The sequence below is a fragment of the Zosterops lateralis genome (genome assembly GCF_965231275.1).
Source record: "Zosterops lateralis genome assembly, chromosome: 5".
In the NCBI taxonomy this organism is placed as follows: Eukaryota; Metazoa; Chordata; class Aves; order Passeriformes; family Zosteropidae; genus Zosterops; species Zosterops lateralis.
Genome location: NC_139766.1, coordinates 42878917 through 42902355, shown reverse-complemented (window position 1 = coordinate 42902355; position 23439 = coordinate 42878917). Strand labels below are relative to the sequence as shown.

General features: G+C 36.2%; 1 protein-coding gene across 1 annotated transcript in view; it reads left to right on the top strand.

Annotated features, from left to right (window-relative positions):
* Positions 1-22739, top strand: part of GUCY1B1 (guanylate cyclase 1 soluble subunit beta 1) — a 41115-nt gene extending 18376 nt beyond the window's left edge. The window contains exons 5-14 of the mRNA XM_083861166.1: positions 2321-2518; positions 10919-11149; positions 11573-11689; positions 12499-12632; positions 13330-13527; positions 15227-15464; positions 16294-16434; positions 17551-17705; positions 18002-18128; positions 21436-22739. Coding sequence (XP_083717292.1) covers positions 2321-2518; positions 10919-11149; positions 11573-11689; positions 12499-12632; positions 13330-13527; positions 15227-15464; positions 16294-16434; positions 17551-17705; positions 18002-18128; positions 21436-21459 — 1563 coding nt within the window. The 3' untranslated portion in view covers positions 21460-22739. The remainder of the gene's footprint in view (positions 1-2320; positions 2519-10918; positions 11150-11572; positions 11690-12498; positions 12633-13329; positions 13528-15226; positions 15465-16293; positions 16435-17550; positions 17706-18001; positions 18129-21435) is intronic.
* Positions 22740-23439: the final 700 nt, after the last annotated feature.

Below are 23439 nucleotides of genomic sequence, written 5' to 3'. Positions count from 1 at the left end.
ATTTAGGATAGTACTGCTTGAACTTGCTTGGAGATTCCCTTGTGTTTCCCTATGGAGCTGATGATCACTGTTCCTCATAACTCTACAATTGGTTCTTTGGTCCCAGCACAAGCTCTGGCATACATCTGAGCAGTCTAGGAGCTGGAAATTCAGGGAGAGAGCTTAGCCTGTTATAATCTGTACCTGACCTGATCTCTGACTCACAGCACGTGAACATACAACAAGAAAGACATTTGTTCTTTTGGAAGCTGCAATATCAATTTGGATCAAACACAACAAAAAAATAGAAGTAGGAGTAACAATGACAGTGTCTAGATGTAGAGGTGATTTCAGCTCCGTGATCTGGAAAAACATGTCTACTCCTTGACTGTGTGTCGGAGCGAGGTTTTGAATACAGTGAGTTATAGGTCCCCCACTCTGGAATATTAGAGAGTAAAAACTGAAGGATGTATCACATGGGTTTTACTTGTGACACTGCTTTGACAAAGTCAGCAGTAGAAGAGTAGAAGGGTGGCAAAGTGGTTTTGCAGACTGGGGCTGCTGCCAGTTTTTAGGCACACTTGTGCCAGACTTAAATGTTAATACTTAGACAGCCATTTTACAACAGTTCTCTCCTTGACATTGTCCTTGACCCTGTTTGAAATCCTTCAGCTGGTGACTGTAATGGAAAGATTATCATCTTTTCCCATGTATCTCCCTAAGTTTTTTTCCAAAAGGTCAATATATCCTGGCTGTTTCTGAGGCATATATACTAAAACTGCAGTTCTGCATGCAGTTAAGGAGATGGCCGGGCAGTCATCGCTCTTGCTCTTTTCTCCTGCACACTCTTTCAAAGCAATCTCTTCCAATTTCATTGTCTTGAGCCCTGCAAAGTTCTTACAGAATTTGCCTCCAAGCATTATGTTTTTTTGTCAGTGCCCACTAACAGCTGGAATGAATTGACAACCCAGATTGTTGCCTCTTCATGTTCTAATTTGGAGATGTTGATATAGCAACAAAAACATGAATTTGAAGCAAGCTAAAAAACCGAAGGAGGAAATTCCAGGCTAAGTGCATCCCACGGAATTCATTGCTAAGAGTGTCATTTTGTCTGGAGGTCTCCAGGAGAAGAGGCAGCTGTTCAAGCACTTCACAGCTCACATGAAAACAAGTTCAGTATGCTTCCACAAATTTGATGATCGACAGATGCTCATGAAAGGTGGAGAATTTCCCAGACAGCACATTGAAAATATTTTCACTTCACTTCTTATGTTGGCAGAAAACAATATGCAAAGCCTGGTGCTAGTAGTCACTTGCAGGGCAGTGAGAGAACATTTAAAATATGCAGTAATGTTCTGGACTTAAAATGTAAAGAGTTGTATGAGTTTTACAAGATAAATAAAAACTTGTGTGTTGCAACTCTATCCTGCAAACTCGGTTGCTCTTTCTATGTTAAATGTACAGTAAGTAACAACTTGAAGCCTTGATAATTGCTTCACAATCAAAGTTGAATCTGGTATTGTGTTTTAAGTGGGATTTTGATCTCACTGTTCTCTTTAATGTCCTTAGTAGGTATGCCTATCTGTTTATAATTTAGTTTTCCTCTCCGGATCACAATTTGTCTGGTTAAAATTTATGGATAAATACATGAGATGCCTGGGACAGTAGCAGGAAAAAAAAAAAGATCTCTTCTCTTTCCTGCACAACTTCTTCTGATACATCATTACAGCAGCTTTGATATTTCTGTTTATTCTGTGGAGTTTTTCAATTATTGTCAAAAAAAGTTATATTTGAATTTGGTCTTTCAAGCATTTAAATCTTTACTTTAAAATTTGAACTTGGTCAGGCTCTGTAAACTCGATTGTTATGGTGTCAGAACTAAGTGCTTTCATTGATAATAAGGAGAAAGATATATGTTTATTCAGACCTGCTTATTTATATTTGGCTCCTGAATTAGTACTTGAAGAGGAGATTCTAGAGAATAGAATTGGAAGGAATGAAACTGGATGAGGTACCAGACTGAGAAACACACAGAAGGCCTTTAATCATCTGAGTGTTTCAAAATATGGCATAATCAAGCACGACTTCTTACTATGTGGATTAATTTATAATAGTCCTAATTTTTATGCCATTCATTGTTCAAATGTTGCCATGGTAGACAGAACATTTTGGGCTACCTGAGAAGCCTGCTGTGATGACAGTTCTACAGAGAATAAGGCAAACGTGTAGAATTATGAGCAGTCAGAGAAAGGAGATGTTCAGATTGGACAAAATGTGCTTACTTTCTTCATAAATAGTAAGTGAATGCTTTATAAATCATGTTTTTAATTTCTTCTTCCAGAACCTGGATGCTTTGCATGACCATCTGGCTACTATTTACCCGGGTATGCGAGCCCCTTCCTTTAGATGCACTGACGCCGAGAAGGGGAAGGGACTCATTCTGCACTACTATTCTGAAAGAGAAGGTCTGCAGGATATTGTCATTGGAATCATCAAAACAGTAGCTCAGCAGATCCATGGTACAGAAATAGATATGAAGGTAATGTCTGAAGTGATATACTCATTGAAAACTTATGTCAATAAGAAAAAAACAAAATCAAAAGTGAAGTGATGGCAAATGGCAATTTTCACTGTTGCTGTCTTCTTTGAAGAAGTCGCCTCAGTACTGACTCTCAGGAAGAGCCATCATCATTTGTGTTAATTGAAGGTTGTGCTGAGAAGGACAGCTCTAATTGGCAACCAGACGCAACTGGGAACAGTGCAGAGCAATATCCCCTTATTCAGAAAAGGATTGTAAAGAGGACATGTAAAGACATTAGATACTGGCTTATTTGGGGTGCTTTTTACCCCTTTATTTTATATTTGTCATATATTTCTTACTGTCTACTGTGTTCTCTGAGAACATAGACATTTCCTCTTTATCCTAGATTGTTCATCTGTGTGCAGACTCTGAGGCTGATGTGCCTTGATGAGGCCTGGGTGGCAAGTAGTGTTTTCCTCCCAGCCAGCATGCCAGGTTCTTCCCAGGAAAAAATATATGTTTGTGGGTTTCTTGCTGTCATTGCGTGGAAGTGTGACTGGATATGCATCTAAATCTCTAGAAATGAAAAAGTGTTCTTCAGTGACAGAGTTTATATGATGACATGTTTGCTTAGTCACTTGTGAAATGAGAAGGAGGTTTCTGCTTTGCCCATACAGAGCAACAGAAAGATTTAATTGATCACGCCTTGCATATGTAATAGCATAAATCAGAATTTGGTGCAAGGTGTAGATATATGTGGAAGGAGAAACAAAAAATGAAAGCTTTTTTCTGTTAGAAATATTGCAAATGATACAATTACTTTTTTAATCAAGTAGAAATAACCTAAGCAGGTACACCAATTATTCTTCAGTTTTTTAAAATATTCCTTTCCATACTACATTTCTAGCACAGTTCATTGTATGCTTGCTGAGAAAATCCTTTCATTATTTTATCACAAAAATACGACCTTCCTCAGGTAAGAGATTTGCAAGCAATCCAATGACAAAGATATTTGTACTGCTGTATCAGAGTATTTGCCTTTTAGGTTTCCTGTTCTAAGCTAGCTCAGGTTTATAGTAGGTGTCTAGTTGTGTACAGTGTGTTGATATACTTGTGTTCTTGTTTAGATTCTAGTTTGTAGAAAACCACAGTTCAAACTTTTGCAGCAGGTGTTAGTAATCAGATACAGAAGGATACAACAGAATCAAAACAATCCTGTTTTTAGATCCCTGTTTATTTGAAGTGTTGAGACAGACAAGAAGGACCATGTTGGAAAGTTGGCTGCAAAAATGTTGAAGCTCTCACTTGACAAGCCTGTCTTTTGGTAGCACAGGCAGCTTAAGCAATCCCTGTTCTCTCAGTGTTCAGGCTTGTCCTACAGCAGTTTCTTCAGCTGTGCCTTGCAGCTGGTGTCAAGTTATAAAATAAACTATACTGAGGAAATGAGCTGAGTTCAAAACAACAGGAGATTTTTGGGATTATTTTTTCTTTACTTTCATGTGTTCCTTTACATGCTTCAGTGTTCTATCTCTCATAGGGACAAAAGTGATCCATGGGGCAGAGGAGAAATCTTGGGTTGTCCAAAGCAGCTAGCAGCACAAACTTTTGATTAACTGTGCTCTCTCTGAAGGTTACTTTGATGAGAAAATTGTAGTAATAGCCATCTAGAACTTCTCACAAATAATATATGTTCTAAAGAGGTTTACATACGTATTTTTGTATTTACTTCTTATTTTAATTTGACTTTTTTAGGCTTTTCTGGAAATTTTACTGTTGTACTGTAAGTAAATAGGTATTTAATAATATTAGTCAAACCAAATATTAGTAATCTAGAACTGAATGCCATGTCTAATTTAAATCTACACTATTCTTCTAGACTGAGGTAAAAGCACATAGGTGCCTAAAAAATAGTGTTAACTTCTAAACTGAAGAAAGTGTATATTGTCGTATTTTGTCTGTTATCCCGTTTTAACCTTTTCCCTTAGAAAATCATGTACCCTTAACCCTGAACTTTTTCATGTCTGTCCTGGTTAATATAGCCTATGTTTGACATCTCTAAGACATTACACACTGCTGTACTCCACAAGTTCTCAGAAACGTCAGTGGTAAATAAGCAGAGAATTGATTCTCTAAGATGAGAGTGCTGAAATTTGCACCTTATCCACAGACAAAGAAAGTCTTCCTCCATTACTCCACAGATCAGATATTAATCATGAATGGTATGGAGTGAAGGTGTTAAAGTCTAGAATTGTAATAACTAGGTAGTTTTACTGTTCAAAATATTGAGAATAGGAGAAAAGACAGACCAACTTCTTTCATCTCCATTCTGTGCCTCATAATTTAGTAAATTAATGCTTTTGTGTTTTAATCTGTTAGCAATGCGTTGTTTGAAACAGCACAGCGCAGAAAAACAATGGAATTGCTTTTAATTCCTTCAGTTTTTGTGGACCAGTCAGTGCCTCTACTGTAAAATTTTTGATTTGGACCTCAGTTAGAATTTTGCCTAAGAAAGAATGAGGGGCTTTTTTGAATTTGATAAAAAAGCTTAGTGCCTAGCCCAAAGTCTCCAAGGTTATTACAGGAATCATCTTCTGTCTTGCAAAAAGAGATTCCTGAGTTGTCCTTTCAGATTTCTTAATCCAAACCATTTACATAACAGTCCAACACAGGACTGGCTTAGTAAATTCTGCAGTTCTCTTTATATTAGTATAATGTTTATATCTGCAATTTGATGTTTAATACTTCGTTATCCACTTTTCTTCTCCATCTGTTTCGAACAAATGCTTATATAAATCTTCTTGAGAGAATACATGTTTCTAAGTCTCTGCATTTTCATGAAACTTCGTTTGAATTTGTCTAATATATTTACAAGTCTGTGAAAGTGGTAGCAGCTCTTAACTGGTTTTGGTAATGCTGGTTTTGTTTCATTAAGTGGTTAGATTTTGTTTCATGGGTTACAGAATGGCTGAGGTTGGAAAGGACCTCAGGAGGTTATTTTGTTCAAGCTCACCTACTACTCATGCCCGGCCACCTAGGGCCAGGTGTTCTGGGCCATCTTTCAGCTATCTCTAGGGATGGAAACTCAGCAAATTCTTTAGACAACAGGTGCCATTGCTCCATCTCTCTCACAGTAGAAGAGTGTTTCCTGATGTTCAAACAACACCTCCTGTGTTTCAAGATGTGCCCATTGCCTCTTGTCCTGGCACTGGACACCACTGAAAAGAGCCTGGCCCCTCCTCTCTTCACCCTCCCTTCAGGTATTCGTGTGCATCCTGCTGAGCCATCTGTTCTCCTGGCTGAACTGTCTAAGCCTTTCCTCTAATGAGAGATGCTTCAGTGCTTTGATCATCTTAGAGTCCCTCTCTAGAGGGAGTGGACTCTGTCTCGTAGCTCTGTGTCTCTCTTGTATTGAGGAGCCCACAGCTGGACACAGCACTCCTGGTGTGGCCTTTCTGTGCTGAGGAGAGGGGAAGGATCACTTCAACCTGCAGAGAAAACCTAATGATCACAAGAGGAAACTAAATATTAAGAAAAATATTGTTTTTGTTTTCTCCCACGTTATTTATTTGAGTGGAGAAATAGCTAAATAGAAAAAGAAAAGTTTTATCTTTCTTTAGTCTCACACAGAACAATTTTGTGTATATAAATATACATGTATATGTATATAAAAACAATACATAAATAAAGTAGAGTTTCCTTCATCCAGAATGGTGTCCTTCAGGAAATATACATTCTCTTTTAACACCTAGAGTATGTGTGTGCAGAAGGAAAGGGGGTATGGGGTTTGGGGAGGGGAAGTGTCATTTTGTTTCTGTTGGATCTTGTTAGCACTGAAAGGAAAGCAGTTTCTTTTGAACTTGGATTCAGAATTCCATTTGAATAGTTCTGGAAAGCCCAAGTTGACATTAATCGATTAATTAGTTCAAATCCATTTTGCCTTATCTTCTCTGATACGGTAATCAATTTTTAGCAAATAGAGCTAAGACTGTTTCATTTTTGCAGCAGGTATTGTCTCAAAAATTGTTGCTGACTTTGTGTATGCACTAAGAATATTCATGTTCTGCCAGTCTCAGTATGAGAACTAAAAAACCATCACAATGCTGGTGACAAACTTTGTCATGAGTTCTCTGTTAGCAGCCTACTGGCTATGCCTTCTCTTGCTTCACTTGTCAGAGGTTGTTTGTATATAAATGAGGGTGACCTGTGAAGGTGAAGTCAGGACAGGGATTCCCTCAAGGCTACTAATGATATGGGTCAACAAAGAATGTTGTACATAATCCAGCAAAGCCCAAAAATCTGTTGGGAGAGCAGACAGAATTCTGCAGTTCTGTTATTTGAGAGCAGACTATCAAAATATTTTACATAGGGAAGATGTTTTAAAATGTAAAATGAAAAAAGAACAGGGGAAGTTCTTGACAAGATGATAATTTCAAGCTTAATGCCAATGTAAAAAAAAAACAAAGTGAAGATGTGACCAGCTGGAGAGCTGATCTAAAAACTACTTGGGTACTTGTCATGGAGGACAAGCAATACTGGTCCACACATGAAAATCCTAACTGTGTGTGAAGATAAGTCAGTCATGGAGCATGATCAGCCTCTAATTTTGGCACTGGGGCAGCCATAAACTTCCCTATCTCCAGGCACAGTGGTTTGGTGCAGTGACACAGTCTGCATTGAAACCAGCTGCCAGGGGAAGATATCCCTATGGTTCTATCTTTGGGTATGCAAAACTGAAAGTGGTGCTATTTCCACAGTGAACCCCTCTGTCTTGGGGTCATTCTGAAGCAGCTACAATGAGCTTTATTAAGCAGCATTGCACAGTCAGTTTGGATCAGAAGAGATCAAAAATTTCATCCTGTATTGACCTTTAAAGGACAAAAACCTGCTGTTTTTTGTATTCATTTTCTCAATCTTATCAAAAAAGATCCCTGTCCAAGGACATTCTGTCCTGCCATGACAAGATATGAGTGTATCCTGGGGGTATGCTCAGATCTACAGAATTGAGTCTTGTAGACACATCAATGACAGCTTAACAGATAGCATGTGCTCATTATATATTCTGTATCACAGCAATACTTGATTTAATATCTTGTGTGAAGCTCCAAAAACATTAAACCACATTCATTTTAAAATAACTTTTCTCTGAATTGTCGTTCCCTGCAATACTGATATAACTTTTCACTTGATTAGGCAAGGACAAACTCTGAAGGTACATCTCCTGGAAGGCACAGGCAGGTTAGCAGTTAGATGCTCTATATTCTCTTTGAAACCAAGAGAGTGATTTCTCCCTTCAATTTTAACTGCAGTTACTATGGTGATTGAGCTCTTAGACGTTGTGAACTGATGTCACTTCACCAGCTAAGACTGCAGGGGGAGGAAGAATTAAACTTGATTGCTGGCTTTGTTGCTTTGTGACTGAACTTTGGTTTGTCAAGCATTTATCAGAGGCTTCTTCACCAACATTTAAATGATACTGAAATTGTGTGGCTTGCAGACTTTGCTTGCAGAAATAAACAGATTTAAATTCTGTTCTACTTATCTTAGCAGAGTATCTAGATCAGGTCCTTATTCCAGACAAATATATGGCCAATTAGGTTGGATCTATAGGTGCAAGAGTGAAGGAACAGAATTTAACATCTTACGTTAATGGTCAAAAGCGCTTATTTTAAATTTGCTGACAAGGTGGATGAAGTAACGAGATAGGAAGATTAGATAGTTCGTAAGTTGTATGAGCAGAAAAGACATCATGAAATTGCATATCCATTGGGAAGTTAATTAGAGATACATCAGTAGATTTCCTAGCCTGGAGAAGGGGTATGATTAAAGCATCTGTTAATAAGTTTCTGTGCATGAGTGATCAGAATAAAATTGCATAAACCAGCCATGTCCACAGCATATCATGTTTATCAGGAATGTGCAGCTGGTGCTGTGTCTTGTCTTGCAGGTCTGACACATGTCCATGTGTTTGACCTGGTGTCCATTTGCTGCACTAACATGTTGCACTAATACAGCAAGCATTTCTAGATGCCCTGGAGTCTGATCAAAAATAGTTTTTCAAATGAACTTGAAGATGCTTGGGAAATTTGCAGCTTTGCACTGTTACTGGCACAGTTCTAATCTGTAAAGGTTAGGAAAATAGCACAGCATGTGCAAGGACTGAGTTTGTCACTGTGTGAGCTTGTGGGATCTGCAGAGGGTCATGGCTCAGACTAGCTAGACATCTTGAAGCATGTAGCAGTTCTATTTTTATAGGTATTTTTTTTTTATCTAAGCCTGAGTTTCGTTTACTGATGCATCATTCATTTCTAATAAATGAAATAAAATGGGAAGTTTTTAAAAACAACCTGTTAGGTGCTGCATGGTAGCAGAAAAAAGTCAGTACAGGTTGATAACAGAATTCTAGTGTGCAATGAGTAAGATGGCTATAAGGAGATAATGTCTCTGGAAGGCGATGTGCTGTTAATATGAACATTTCTTTAAAAATTATTAGCTTCTTTAAAATCAGCTTTGCTGAATTAAGAACTTTTTCATCCAAAATTTGCAGGTTTTTTTTTCCATTTGTGGCAAGAGCAGCACTTTGAAGATCCAAGACTAGAAATGATGTGGAAGCATAGATCAGTTCTAGAGATAAATCTTCACAATTTGAAAAAGGTTTCTATGTGTAATCTCAGCTATCTCTGGCCACAATAACAGTGCTATTAAAATAAAACCTGTGGGAGTGTGCATGAGTGATAGAAAGTAAGAACTAAGACTCTTAACCACATTCTGATAATCTTCAATATGACCACAGTCTCTCATAATTTCAGGGATAATGATTTAAAGAAAGACATGAAAAACGTTTAAACACTGAATTCAGAGGAAAAGTAGGTGTCTGTCTGCTATGTTCCACTCTCCTAGACAAACCCACTTAATGTGTTTTCCTCAGATGACCACCATACATTTTTTTCTGAGGCTTACCCCTTATTTAGGTCATGATTTCCCACTTCTCTTTGTCACACACTGGCATGTAGATTACCAATACAGTTTCTTGAGGCAGTTAGGTTTTATCATCAACATTTGAATTTATTTGTACATCCAGATTTGGTTACCTACATTAGCTGGTAAATTTAGTAGGTTGATCTTTATCTAAGTTACTTACATAAGTAATAGAAAGTGAAGAATAATGCAGCACACAGCTATAGAGCTCTTGCTCTAAACAGTCCTCCTTTCCTTCAAATGAGTAGTCAATTTGTAGATCAAAGAACACTGCCACTTTAAATTAACCATCATTTAACACAAAAATACTGGTTTTTTGTTTTACACTCCTTCATTTGTATAGGAACAAATAAAGGTATCAGCACTACCCAACCCATCAACTGGTATTTTTGGCAATTTTGGAGAACCAGTATTTTATAAACTTAACATCTTAGGGATCAATTGCAATGTTCATGCATATCTGTTCTGTTTTTAAATTGTAAATGTTAATCTCTGTAATTAAGACTATGTGTAAAGGGCAGAATCAAGATGCCTTAGACATTTTAAGAAATCTTTTTTTTTTTTTTTTTGCTCCAGTGACTTTAGGATCAGACTCAGCATGAAAGTAGTATCAGGTGGAACATGTTCCATAAAATTGCTGCTAAACAATACCATGTAAATAGAATTGTTCTTTTCCAATCATTAAGTCTAATTAAATTTGAAAAGAGGTGAATTTGGCTTCTCAGGGTAAATGATGTTATTCTACTTTCTACTAGTTGTTAGCTTAAATTATATTGCCATACATGACTCTCACTGCAAATAAAAGTATTAATTTCATATTTTTTGCTAACTTTGAGTAAAATTACCGAAGAGTGTAATGCTATGTTAAGGACACCTTTCTGATATACAGTGATGTAGATGATTCTAGTTTAGCTGTCATTTCTTTAATATGGAATACAGCCCAGAGAGGATTGTAATTGCTTTTAATTTTGTCTGTTGGCTCTGATCTTGGAGTCTGCTGGAATGTATAAGGACTCTATATCCTAATATCTTCTCCATCCACTTTCCTTCTTGCTGTCAGTGACATGCCCACCCTCTTAGCACTATTTAGTCATCACTAAACAGTCAGCACTATTTGCTGTTGTGTTACAGACCTTGCAAACAGCTTTGGTCAAAATAAGGATTCAAGACTCACACAGGTTCATTTCAGGGGAAGGGCCCACCCTGTTTTCTGGGAAGTACCAGTAGAAGCAAGCATGACCTGAGTCTTGACTCTTCATTTCAGGATGTGCATTTCACTCAGGCTTAATAAATTGTATTTGGGTATACTTCAATACATTGCTCTTGAATATCATTCTTGAATTTATCTTTCTCCTCTAAATACATTCCTGTCTCCATAGTAGCATTCCAGTTACTAATGATTAGCAGAATTTTCAGGTTTTATTTTTTTCTTAATTTCTCTAGGTTATTCAACAGAGAAATGAGGAATGTGACCACATTCAGTTTTTAATTGAAGAGAAAGAGTCTAAAGAAGAAGATTACTATGAGGATCTTGACAGATTTGAAGAAAATGGTACCCAAGAGTCTCGCATCAGTCCCTATACTTTCTGCAAAGCATTTCCTTTCCACATCATATTTGACAGAGATCTGGTGGTCACACAATGTGGCAATGCTATATACAGAGTCCTTCCACAGGTTAGATGATTTTTATGCATGATAGCCATAGAAAATTCATAGTGATAGATGCTTCACAAGTTAATTCTAAAGATGAATAAAATAGATTTAGGATTCTCTAAACAGCATTCCAATGTAAATGTATAATATTTGCTAAATTGTGCTTCTCTTGTTAGAAAAAGGACTTGAAAATAGCTGAATTCTACAACAGCTTTCTTCCTTATGGTCATGTTCCTATGCAGTAAGAGAATAATTTAAAAACTTTGTGATTCAATGGATAAATATATAAAGTATATATTCTCTTTGATTCAGTATTGTCATCTAAGAAAATGGGATCTAATTGCTCTACGTGTATTTGTATTAAAAAGCATAACAGTCCGTTGTGTTGGTTTTTTTTCTTCTCCTTTTTTTTTCTTTTTTTTTTTTTCTTTTTTAATATTCTAGCTGCAGCCAGGAAATTGCAGTCTGTTGTCAGTTTTCTCCTTGGTCCGGCCTCATATTGATATCAGCTTCCATGGGATCCTGTCCCATATCAATACAGTCTTCGTGCTGAGGACTAAGGTAACTAGAGAATATTTTCCCAGCATTTCTTTAAGGAAGTGTGCTTTGGAGAGATAAGAAGTGCAGAAAGCTCAGAAGTCTTCAGAGAAAATTCTATATAGTATGCTTTTTGAGTCTTAAGCCAAGAGAGAGTCAGAGGTATGAATTTGTGAGAAGCTGTTAAGCAGAACATTTTATGAAATGCTGAAGTAAATGTACTTCATATCTGATGCTTTTTCTGCAAGGGACTAGTTTAGTTTTGGTGTTGAATCAAAGCAAATGTAGAAAGGTAATTACATTTACTTCTGCTCATAAGAATGCGGGAGACAAATATGAAATGTGCTCTTGCTTGCATCCATATGTTCATACAAAGGTCTATGTCCTGTTCTCTAAATAGGGCAGAAGACAAGGTGGGTGATAAAAACAGATGTAGTGTGTAGAGTAACACCTACTGCATCAAGGAGCTTGTTTATTTAAAGAAAACTGTACCTGAGAGAAACCAGAGTGATTTCTTAGAGATAGTCCCAGGCACAGATAGAACTTCACAGAACAGGCAATACTATTGTCAAAACTATTGTTTAAGAAATTATGTGGAAGGAAATAAAGAGTTACGAACATGAATGTAAAGAAAGATACCATGCTTTGTGTCTTCAAGATAGCAAATCGTAGTATTAAAATACAGGTAGTGCATGGCATTCAGATGAGAAATTAATCAGGGCTTAAAGTCTATTCCAGATATTCTGACTGCCTTCATAGTGAATGCACTTACCTACTAGGCCTGGTGCATAATACACCATTGCCCTTACACAGTTGTGGCTTTTTATCACCAGGAGGGGCTGTTGGATGTGGAAAAGTTGGAGTGTGAAGATGAACTGACTGGCACAGAAATCAGCTGCTTACGCCTGAAAGGGCAAATGATCTACTTGCCTGAAGCAGACAGCATTCTCTTTCTTTGTTCACCAAGGTACTTTAAACCTAGAGAGTTCTATAATACTGATTTTCATTTTACAATCACTAATTTTAAGAACACTTATGAGAGTAGTACTACAGAGACTAATTGGTTCAAGTATTGATTTAATTTGTTTTGGTGTGTTTATACTAAAAGAGGTAGGAGCATTAAACATTGGAACTTGACTGATTATTAAATACTCAATATAAATATTGACTTACTCTGGCCCAGTTTGTACATATGGTTATTCCTCATATTCAGTTTTTTTTTTATTGCAAGTTTTATCCTTTGTTTTTTTACTCAGAGAATGCTAAGAAATGGGACATTGATTTGGTTTTCTATGTGGATTCATGGATTTTTGCGGTAGTTTTAATGTAATAGATTGGTGATAAAGAAGTGGTTGGAATGGAGGATTGAATGGAAAGATTCTTTACATAATCTCACTTCGTGTGCTGAAGTACATATATTCGATATGTTCATGGAATTCTTTGTGAGAATTCTGTACTTCAACACAAAACTCAAGAGCTGTGGGTTAAAATGAATGACCACAAATAAGGTGTTTCATAGAAGGGATATGTTGCATAGCTCATCATCACACATTCAGAAGCTTCATCTCTCTACTATTATTTAGCAAACAGTTTATTTGAGTTTCAAATGCTCCTTTGGCAAGTTTAATTTTACCCGTATTATTGTATATTTCTCTGCTTTGCAGTGTGATGAACTTGGATGATTTAACCAGAAGAGGTTTATATCTGAGTGATATTCCACTGCATGATGCTACCCGTGATCTGGTTCTTTTGGGAGAGCAGTTCCGAGAGGAATATAAACTGACCCAGGAGCTTGAGATCCTCACTGACAGACTGCAGCACACACTGAGAGCACTGGAAGATGAAAAGAAAAAGACAGACACGTAAGAGCCACATCTTGATTTTGAGCTGAAACACTCAAAGCAATAGATTATTTATAGCTACCTTCTTTAAAGAATAACAGAATCGTGTAAGGAATATCTGAGATAATCAGGACTGGTAATTTTGGAGTCAAGAAAGAACATTTAATAGGGTATTTCTTTATTTAGATTGTCAAATGTCACCCACAGTCTAGGCCATCATATGCCTAGATGTTTTGATGGCTCTCTCCCTGACAAGAAAAGTTATGAAAAATGAGCTGACAATTGGGTTTTATTTGTGAATTACTTAAAATTTTGGAAACTTACACACAGTCACTGTGGCGAAGGTGAATTTGATGAATACCCAAGTGCTGGGTATTCTTTATTATTATGTCATTATTTGACAGAGCTCAGTAAACCAACTTTTGTATTTCTGGCACAGGATAATAGAACAGAAAAACGTATCTTACAAACTTTGAAAACAGTTTGTGTAAAGCTGAAATATTGCAATAGCCTAATGCGATGAATTTGATTTAACGGTTACTTGTAGAAATGAATTTCGGTTTATCTAGATATAAATACATAAAAATAACATGTAACAGTAAGTGTGAATTGGGCCCCAAATCCAGTTCTACAGATAACTATAAAGTCAAATTCAGATGTTATTAGTCTGTGACATTTCAGCTTAACAGTCACTGGCAAATTAAACAAAAGCTTGTGTGATGATTGACTCTTATTTATAAAACACAGTCCCATCTCTGTATTAATTCTATTGACAGATATGTTTTTTCTGTAATGGAGTAATGGAAATTATTTTAAAAATACTTGAAAGGGATGTACAGGAGAACCAGAGAAAACAAAGCCTAAGAATTATTTTTTCTCTTCATTCCTGTTGGCTTGCTTTATAAAGGCATTTTATCTTCAGGAATTCTAGCCTTCGTGGCAGCTGCTGGAACAGATAGTGTCAGTTACTGTATGATGTGCCAAAAGTATTCACTAATTATAACTCAAGTAGTGAACTTGCCAAAAATGCAAGTAATGAGGGTTTGTGCAGGAGGCTGTGTACAAAATGATGTTCAAGATTTGTGAAGCAGAGATGTTCAGCTTGTCCACTTAGCTGTGTCAGGAGGGAAATGGACCTTAAGATAGCAGTTGAAGGAGTACACATAGGGTGACTTTCTATGTGTGTGATTGAATTTTATTTGCATAATTTATAATATGAACAAGTGTTTTTATATCATATAGACCGCTAATTTAAAAAGACACTCTAGACCCTAAAAGCAGTTTGCTCAACAGAGAGGAAGCATTTAGAAGTGCATGAATTGATCAGAGATGGAGAACTGTTTGATCTCTTCATGGTCTTTTTTTCAGTTTTTATGGTTCTGTGAGCAAAACCAGATTATATTAGCCAAGGATGTGGCAGAAAGAAGTAAAAATGATCCAAGACACTCTTAACACATTCTATCAGAAGAATTAGTAATACATGTCTCATTTTGTTGATAATTTAGATGTATTAATGTGTTTGAAATGGTATGCTGATGTAGATCACTTCCTGTTTTCTAAATAACATTCATAAACACCTTTTCTATTGCTTGTTGATGGTGGGAGTACATTATAAACCCTGTGGGAGGGTAGGAAATTAATATATGATGAGTGCTGCTGAAAACATCTTTCTCCACATTCTTCCTGTTTTGCTTTTGCCTTTCTTTCCTTCCCTGTGTAGGTTACTGTACTCTGTTCTGCCGCCATCAGTGGCAAATGAGCTGAGACACAAGCGTCCTGTTCCCGCCAAGCGCTATGACAACGTCACCATTCTTTTCAGTGGCATTGTGGGGTTCAATGCCTTCTGTAGTAAACATGCCTCTGGAGAGGGAGCCATGAAAATTGTCAATCTTTTAAATGATCTTTACACAAGATTTGATATTCTGACTGATTCACGAAGGAATCCATTTGTTTATAAGGTAAGCATAAGTTTTTTTAATCTGTTACTTTCCCATGATTTACTATAGTGTCAGTCCTTTCCACTCTTTCTTAGACTTCAGGCTTTTAAAAAAACCCTTATGTTCTCAGTCTCAACCATGTTACCTGATATTAGATAGCTACAGTAGAGTATGTTGGTTATCTCTAAATGTCTGAAGGAACATAAAGTGCTAAGTTCTCATCACGATTTCTGCAGTCACCCATTAGGTGGACATATAAATGTACTTCCACATTTAGGAGATGTGAACTTATACAAGCTATTTGTAGTTCTTCTGACCTTGTGCTTAAAGTTTTTCAGTTCTATTCCTGGGTCTTCTAGTTGTAAATTATAACTTATTATTCAGTTACTAAATGTGAAGTTCATTCCCTCATTAGAAGTGATTTGTAGTTGCAAATAGCTGGTAGCAGGAAGGTATGGAGATAGATACATATGCATCCCATATGTACATATGTGTGTTTCTGTGTTTGTATCTATGGAAGTTCATTCCTAGGTTTTGCTCAAACTGAATTTTATGCCCTGTACCATGTGAATCAAGGGTGTGAGTCAGAACAAAAATAGAGCTCAGTTTCGTTCAGAAGACACCAGAAGAGAGACTCAGGTTTACACTATCACAGTGTCAGAGTAAGTTGTTACATTGTGAGTTTACAGTAAATTCTCTTCAATAACAAGCAGAGATGACAGTAATTAGGATGACTTGAATGAAAGGGAACTATTTTAAAGGAGAAGCAGTCTTGAAGGAAGCATTACATGAGTTTTAGTACTCTAAAAGCCATAATAATGAAGTAATTGAAAAATATCTGTCTTGATAGGTGGAAACAGTTGGGGACAAGTATATGACAGTGAGTGGTCTACCAGAGCCTTGCATGCATCATGCACGATCTATCTGCCACTTGGCTTTGGATATGATGGAAATAGCAGGCCAAGTTCAAGTAGATGGTGAGCCTGTACAGGTTAGTAAATGTGGGCTTGAATGAAAAACCCATTCTTTGATAGAATGATAATGTTTTGAAATAAGATAATGCTCTAGTCCCAGTCCATGCGAACTTTGTTACTGTTAGATTTTGAGACTGATATATACAAATAATATGAGAAGTCACATGTAGTTGTGACATGTGCAGTTCCCAGACCTTAAAATGCTTATTGTGCTTCAAAAGGTAAAGGACTAATTTAGGTCCACATCATTTATGTCTGTTTTCTGATCATTTTAATATAATCAATGAATTCCTATTGTGCATCAAGTACAATCTGTTGAATCTTGTTCAACTCAGGGAGCAGGACAATAATATTTCCTCCCTGATATTTTTGATCATGCCTCAGATCCTCATGGCAGAATGAGAAATTATTGCATTAAAAAGAGGATTACAGTTCCATAGATAGTTACAGCAATGATTACTGGCACAGTGTATATTAGTGGAATTTCACTCATTGTGGGACTTTCTGGAGATGTTGTAGCATTGATACAGAACTGGGCAAGCAGCACTGATTGTCCTCATCAGAAGGCTGTGAGCAGAAAATTATTAATGAGTGTGATGCATATTTCTATTTACATGAATGCTGCTGTTCTGTCACCTAGCTTAGAGCTGTGTACTTCATTTTATCAGGGAGCAAAGCAGTGAGAAGGCTTGATTTGGGGCTTTGCAGTAACTGTAACATGCTACAGGAATGAGCTTCTCCAAACATCTGTCCTATCTCTTGACCCACTGAATACAAAAGACCATGATTTTTCCTTTGAGAAACATCTTTTTTCTTGACCTATGCCATCCTTTTCTGCACCTTCTGAGTACTCGTTAAACACAGACCTGCAGAGTATGTCTCTCTGCCCACCTCTTTTTTTATTTTCATAGTACATCATAACAGCAGGCTGCATGCTGGAAAATTACAGAGTTTGATTGTTCATGTGGAAGACAGAGGCATGATGCTGTACTAAAGTTAAAAAACAAAATGCAAGGCTTTGAAGAAGCAGGAGTAGCACTTTGGAAAAATAAACTGTCGTAGATATAAGTGGCATTTTGCCTGTATTTAGTCAAAAGCATCAGAATAGTTACATTAATTTTTTTTCTCTAAAGATAACCATAGGAATCCATACTGGTGAGGTAGTCACAGGTGTCATAGGTCAAAGGATGCCACGGTACTGTCTCTTTGGAAATACTGTCAATCTAACAAGCAGAACAGAAACCACTGGAGAAAAGGGGAAGATCAATGTCTCTGAATATACTTACAGGTGAGTGATGTATTATTTTTATTGATGTTGACATATTAAAATAAATCACGTTGTCAGCATACCATAAAAGTTTTTTTGGAGTTGAAAGTGACAGTCCTCCTGCAAGCATTATTTAAATATGTGAGTTCTCATGAAACTGTATTATGATATACAATTATTGGTGTGCAAATATAATAATGATAGATTTGAATCTTTTGATAGCTTGCTCATGTACATGTAGCATGTTTAATAGTTTACACAGTGTATGGTGTGTATGCAAAGTCCATTCATTTACATGCTTTCTCTTTCAATTTCAGGTGTCTTATGACACCAGAAAATTCAGATCCTCAGTTCCACCTGGAGTACAGAGGTCCAGTTTCTATGAAGGGCAAAAAAGAGCCAATGCAGGTTTGGTTTTTGTCCAGAAAGAGTACAGAGACAGAGGTATGAGTAACTAGAGCATAATTTTGGTTTTTTTTTCAAACCTAAACATTAAAAATTTAATCTAAACCACGGAGATCCATTTACATTTGCAAAACTAAATGTTCCATAGGAAAAAAATGAAGAGTTTTGTGCAACACTCTTTCATTAACACATTTATTATCTTGACAGTACTTGAAAATCCTTGATTATTTGTCATTGCAGTTTGTGCAGTTCCTGAAAGAATACTTTTGATTTCAAAAAGTCCTTGAGGGAATGCCAAGTGTTTAAATATTTATATCTCCCTCTTACAGATTTCTGCACTGTACTAGATTTGCAATATAATTTTGGTTTCTGTTTAGCTGACATGTCTGGTTATCAGCACTTCAAAATTTGCCATTTGCTTTCTTGCAGTGAGTGAAAAAATGTGCCTTCAAATATTTAGGCAACAGTCAAGCAACTGTTTGCAAGCAGGTTCACACCTGATGTGTATGGTGGTGTCTTAACCCCAGATAGCACCTGCTTGTTCAGAGACTGTTGCATGGCAGAGGTCCTGCTTTAGAAACATACAGGGTGAAAACTACTTATTGTAAATGATATATCAGCCTAAGTCCTCTTCTCAAAATGAGGTAGGGTAAAGCTCTTCAAGCACTGAGGGACCTTTAAGCTTATGCCTCAGTTTCAGAATTCTGGACATGTATTATCCAGAATTTCAGTAAAAGCCAATGAACAACAGACTCAAAGAGTGCTACAGACTTAGACAATGAGGTTATAGTATTCCAGCTGCTTTGCCATAGTGAGCAGGTGCATATATTCCATCCATTGTCAACAGGAAGAAGAAAAAGATGAAAATAATTTACATAGTTTGGATTTTGCCCTAAAGTAATACAAAAAGAATGAGTTTTCAGCTAATGGATTTAATTTTAAAAACACACTTGACTAAAATAATGAAAGTAATCAGTTACCTTGGCTGAAATAATTCTTGTAAGTCAGAGGAAATTAATTATGTATCTTAATGCTCATGTACTTCTGAAAACATAATTTAAGCTGTTAAACTGTTTAGGCTTTTTAGGAGATCTAATCCAGATTTATTACCACTGGAACCCAAGTATATGAATACTGGCTTTTTAATGGTAACTCCCAATATTAACCCCCTATACTTTACCTCTGCATTTTAATTCTGTATTTTAATATATATTACTTACAACTGTATTTTGGGTGCCACTTTTGAGAATATTTTTCTTTTCTTATTCTACAGTAAGATAACTATAATTTCACATGGCTACAATTATTTCAAATCTATTGTTGTATTTAAAATATATTTTAATTAAACACCTTTCACTTTTTTCTGCATTATAAATGTCCTATCATTTGTAGCAAGGCACATTATAATTTTAAATGTAAATTTCAGAGAGGTACTGAGTCAAGTGGGTATTTTCCTTGTTTAAGCATAACCCATTTAATATGAATATAAGGTTCAAGTAGTTTAAGACTTTAAATATTGCAATTGCTTTTCAGAAATCTTGTACAACAGCTGGTTTTGTTAATCCTCACAGCAGTCCTGAGAGACACTTGCTGATACAATTATCCAGCAATTGAGCTTTGTAGAGTGAGACATGGGGGCAGGAATAAACCTGACCGAGAAATACTGTGAGCCTGATTTTCAAGAGCACTTAAGACTCACAGTTTAAGCACACTCAAAAACAGTCTAATTTTTTTAGTTTTTGTTAATTCTGAAATTCAGATATAGATGTAATTCTTAGAGATGGAAGGGCTTCTCCCAAGACAGGTATCTCTTCTAAATAGTACTAAGTTTGGGAGCATTAGAGAATAGAAAAATACACTGATGTGATGATGTGAACTGATAATCATTTTGTCAGAGGTGATCTTGAAAAGTGAAAGAATATATTCCTCTAATCTTTGGATTCTTTTTCACTCCCTGCATGATTTCATCTGCCCATACACAAAGAATGCACTAAGTTTTATTCCTTTAAGATTTTCTGAACTGTTTGCAGTTTCTGCTGTGATGGTACTCTTCATGTTTTTTTCTGGTACTTTATAGGCTGTGAATAATAGTTTTAATCCAAAGGCAGAATCAGATAACCAACTTTTTAATGTTTGATCACTTTAAAATAATCACTTTGCTTTATGAACACATATAGTCTTGGTTTTCTTTCCAGAAGTTTTTCAGAATGCTAATGTATTATTATGTACAGTGCCGTTTATTTCAGGGGGACTGTACATAACAATAAATAAGGGCATGTTAACATATATTCAGAAACTATTTGGTAAACTTCCTGAAAGGTCACTCCAGAATATTGCAAGAAGTGGCATATAGAAGTAAGCATGAAAATATTTCTTAAATCATCCTGAAGATACTTCTGCTCATTATGCTTTTATTGTGAAGTTTTCTACCTCCAATATCTTCAATCTAGGATTGATGCACATTAGTGATGTATTTTTATTTTTGTTATATCCATTAGAGAGTTATTAGCTCAGCATTTGCAAATCTATCAGCATGATATTTTACTCTGAAGATCAGTAATAAGGACATGGTGAGGATAAAGGACAAAATATTTGCAGATGCCGTAAGAGATGTGAAATCAAGGCTTAAAATATGCTTTTGCTCTACTAGGCTGGTAGAAAATGATAGGGCTGAAGCAGCTCAGCATGCCTCAGACTTGATTCCTGGGTTGGCATCTCTAATATCAGCCCCCATGAGCTGCAGTTCTGAGAAAGGCCTAATTTTCAAGAATAAGTGTTGGTTTGGAGTGTTGCTCCTTCACCTTTTTTCTCTGATATCTCTTCCATGATACCAGTACAGCAATAAGTAGAATTGCATCAGAAATATACAAAGAACAAAGCAACTGTGACCAATTATTCATTTTGCATCTGCTTGTTTGCATGTTATAAGATTGATTAATACTGTTTTCATTATTTTAACAGAGGTTCAGCTGAAGTTTCTCTGTTGAGAAACAGATTTGTTGTAAAAAATAAATCTTGCTGAGAGCCTCAGATGTATGACTGCAATTTTACTCCCTCTCCAGTTTTTGATATCTTTCTCTTCTGCCCTCTTCCCACATTACTGGTGGGAACAAATTGAAATATCACAGGCAGAGCTGGTAGTTCACCAGGGCATGTAGGAATTGTTTTATTCCTACATACAATACATAGGAAAGGAATACATGCTCTACCTATGCTTTTTAAATTTTTATTATTTACTGATACTGGTTGCAACTTGTAAAATGTATTTTGTCACTGATTTAACACACCATGTCTTTGCTTCAAAGAAAATTCCTTACTTCTCAAATTCTGCTTGCATGCTCTCAAGGAAACAAAGCAAGATGCTTTCTGAGCTGAGGGAAGAGGAAGAGGACGCTGAACAGGGTGCAATACTGTCTGTAAATAGGTGCCAGGCAGTAAGGTTATGTTATGGATGTTCTTCAACATTATATCTCCCATTGCCATGTGCAATACCATTGTCTTTTGCCCTACTCCTGAAGTCATACTTACCATTTTTCTCCAGGCTTGCTTGCTTATTGTTTGGTACTGTTGTATCTCTGCTATGAGCATGTATTTCAAGCTTACCTTTTTTTGATATGCATTTTTGCATGTCAGTCATGTGGCCATTCCTACCACCAGACGATATTGAATGAAACCATGTCATATGCACACCACAACTAATCACTTCAGTCTGATGCTTCACATCTTCATCTTCATCTCTGAAGTACTGTGGTTATGTGAATTGATGACATTACTGGAAGGATAGGTGTTTCAGTTGATTGGCAGAACAATGAACCTAAGGAACTATATTAAAAAAAAAAAAACAAACTAAAGCAGCATTATGAAAATTATTGCATAAATAGTATCAGATTTAGTTCTGCTATTACCACGCTTCTTATTCATTTTGTGAATAACACTTGATGCTCTGTAAATTCCTGGTTAGAAAAAGGTTTCTCATTTGATATCATCCTGCATTTCCCTTTGTGGACACTGTAAACATCTTCTGTATTGGAAGGGGGCAGCTGTTTTTCTGATACTGCAATTTGAAGCATGTGCCAATGTACTTCTACTGAAAAGCTGTTAACCTGCAATGTATTTCTCATTGATTTATATAAACTAAATTAAATTGTCATATCAATAATAGATTGCTGGACAATTTTAGACCACTCATAGTGCATTGATTCTCATCTGATGTACCCCCTGGAGTTGGAAGGCATGCTGCTGGGACATGGTTGCCTTTTGGTTTGGTCTCTCTAATTTCAGAAATGATCTTATTTTATTCCTTGAGAGGACCTGATAATATTCTAGGCATCATGACATAATTAAGGGATGTAAAACTTGGAAAGGGACCTAGAGTGTTTTATCAGCTGATACAATTAGTAAAAGTGGACAAGTTTTCAGATGCATAGACCTTCCATAACTTTAATATATAGTGCGTTTTTATGTGAATAGTATATGTTCTTATCTGACTGATCATTTCTGAATATTTGCATTATAAAATAGAATAGTGCAATTACTTTGTGTATAAAAATTGTCTATATCTAGTATACCTTATTAGCACAGAATATATATGTATAAATGTTTCATGTTAATGTGCAAAAGAAATTGCAATAAATTATTTTTTCCACTGACTTCCAGAAATCTTGTGATTTTCTTTTGGTAGAACATTTTATTTCATTGTTTGATACAAAGCAAGTATTTTCTCCATTAAATAATTTGCAGTTCAAATTTAAATAAATTGTTGAGTCATTGTTCCAATGTTTGCAAATGTCTGAGTGTCTCACACATTCATGTTAATGGATCACATCCTCAAATTAAAGTACTGTTCAAAATGAACAAATGAATTGAAGTTAATGCTTCAAAAATAGTAGATGAGGTGACAAAAATGCATAAAACCTTCCTTTGAAACTCTTGGGCAATATTTAACAATCAAAAATTATAAGCTGTACACTTTGAACAGGATGTGCATTAGCAACCAATGCTTTAGGAATGGGAAATGAAGAGAGGAAACTCCATACTTTCTTCCCCATCATCTCACTGCCAGGCAAACACATCCCAGCACATCATCAGAAGTTGCCCTCCCTCAGGTGCACAGCAGCAATTTGGATTGATCAAGTTGTTGAAGCTTACAGAACCATTATAGTGACACTGAAAGACAAGGAATTTGTGACAGCTGTGGTTGTGTATTGGTATAATTCATATCCAAATGGTGAAATTGACGTTCTGTATCACACTTCAAGCTGATGGAAGATGGCGTGCCAGAAAATTTAAATAATGCTCTGGGTTTATATTGTACCTTCTTAATAATTTCAAAATATTAAAGCTCCCATTT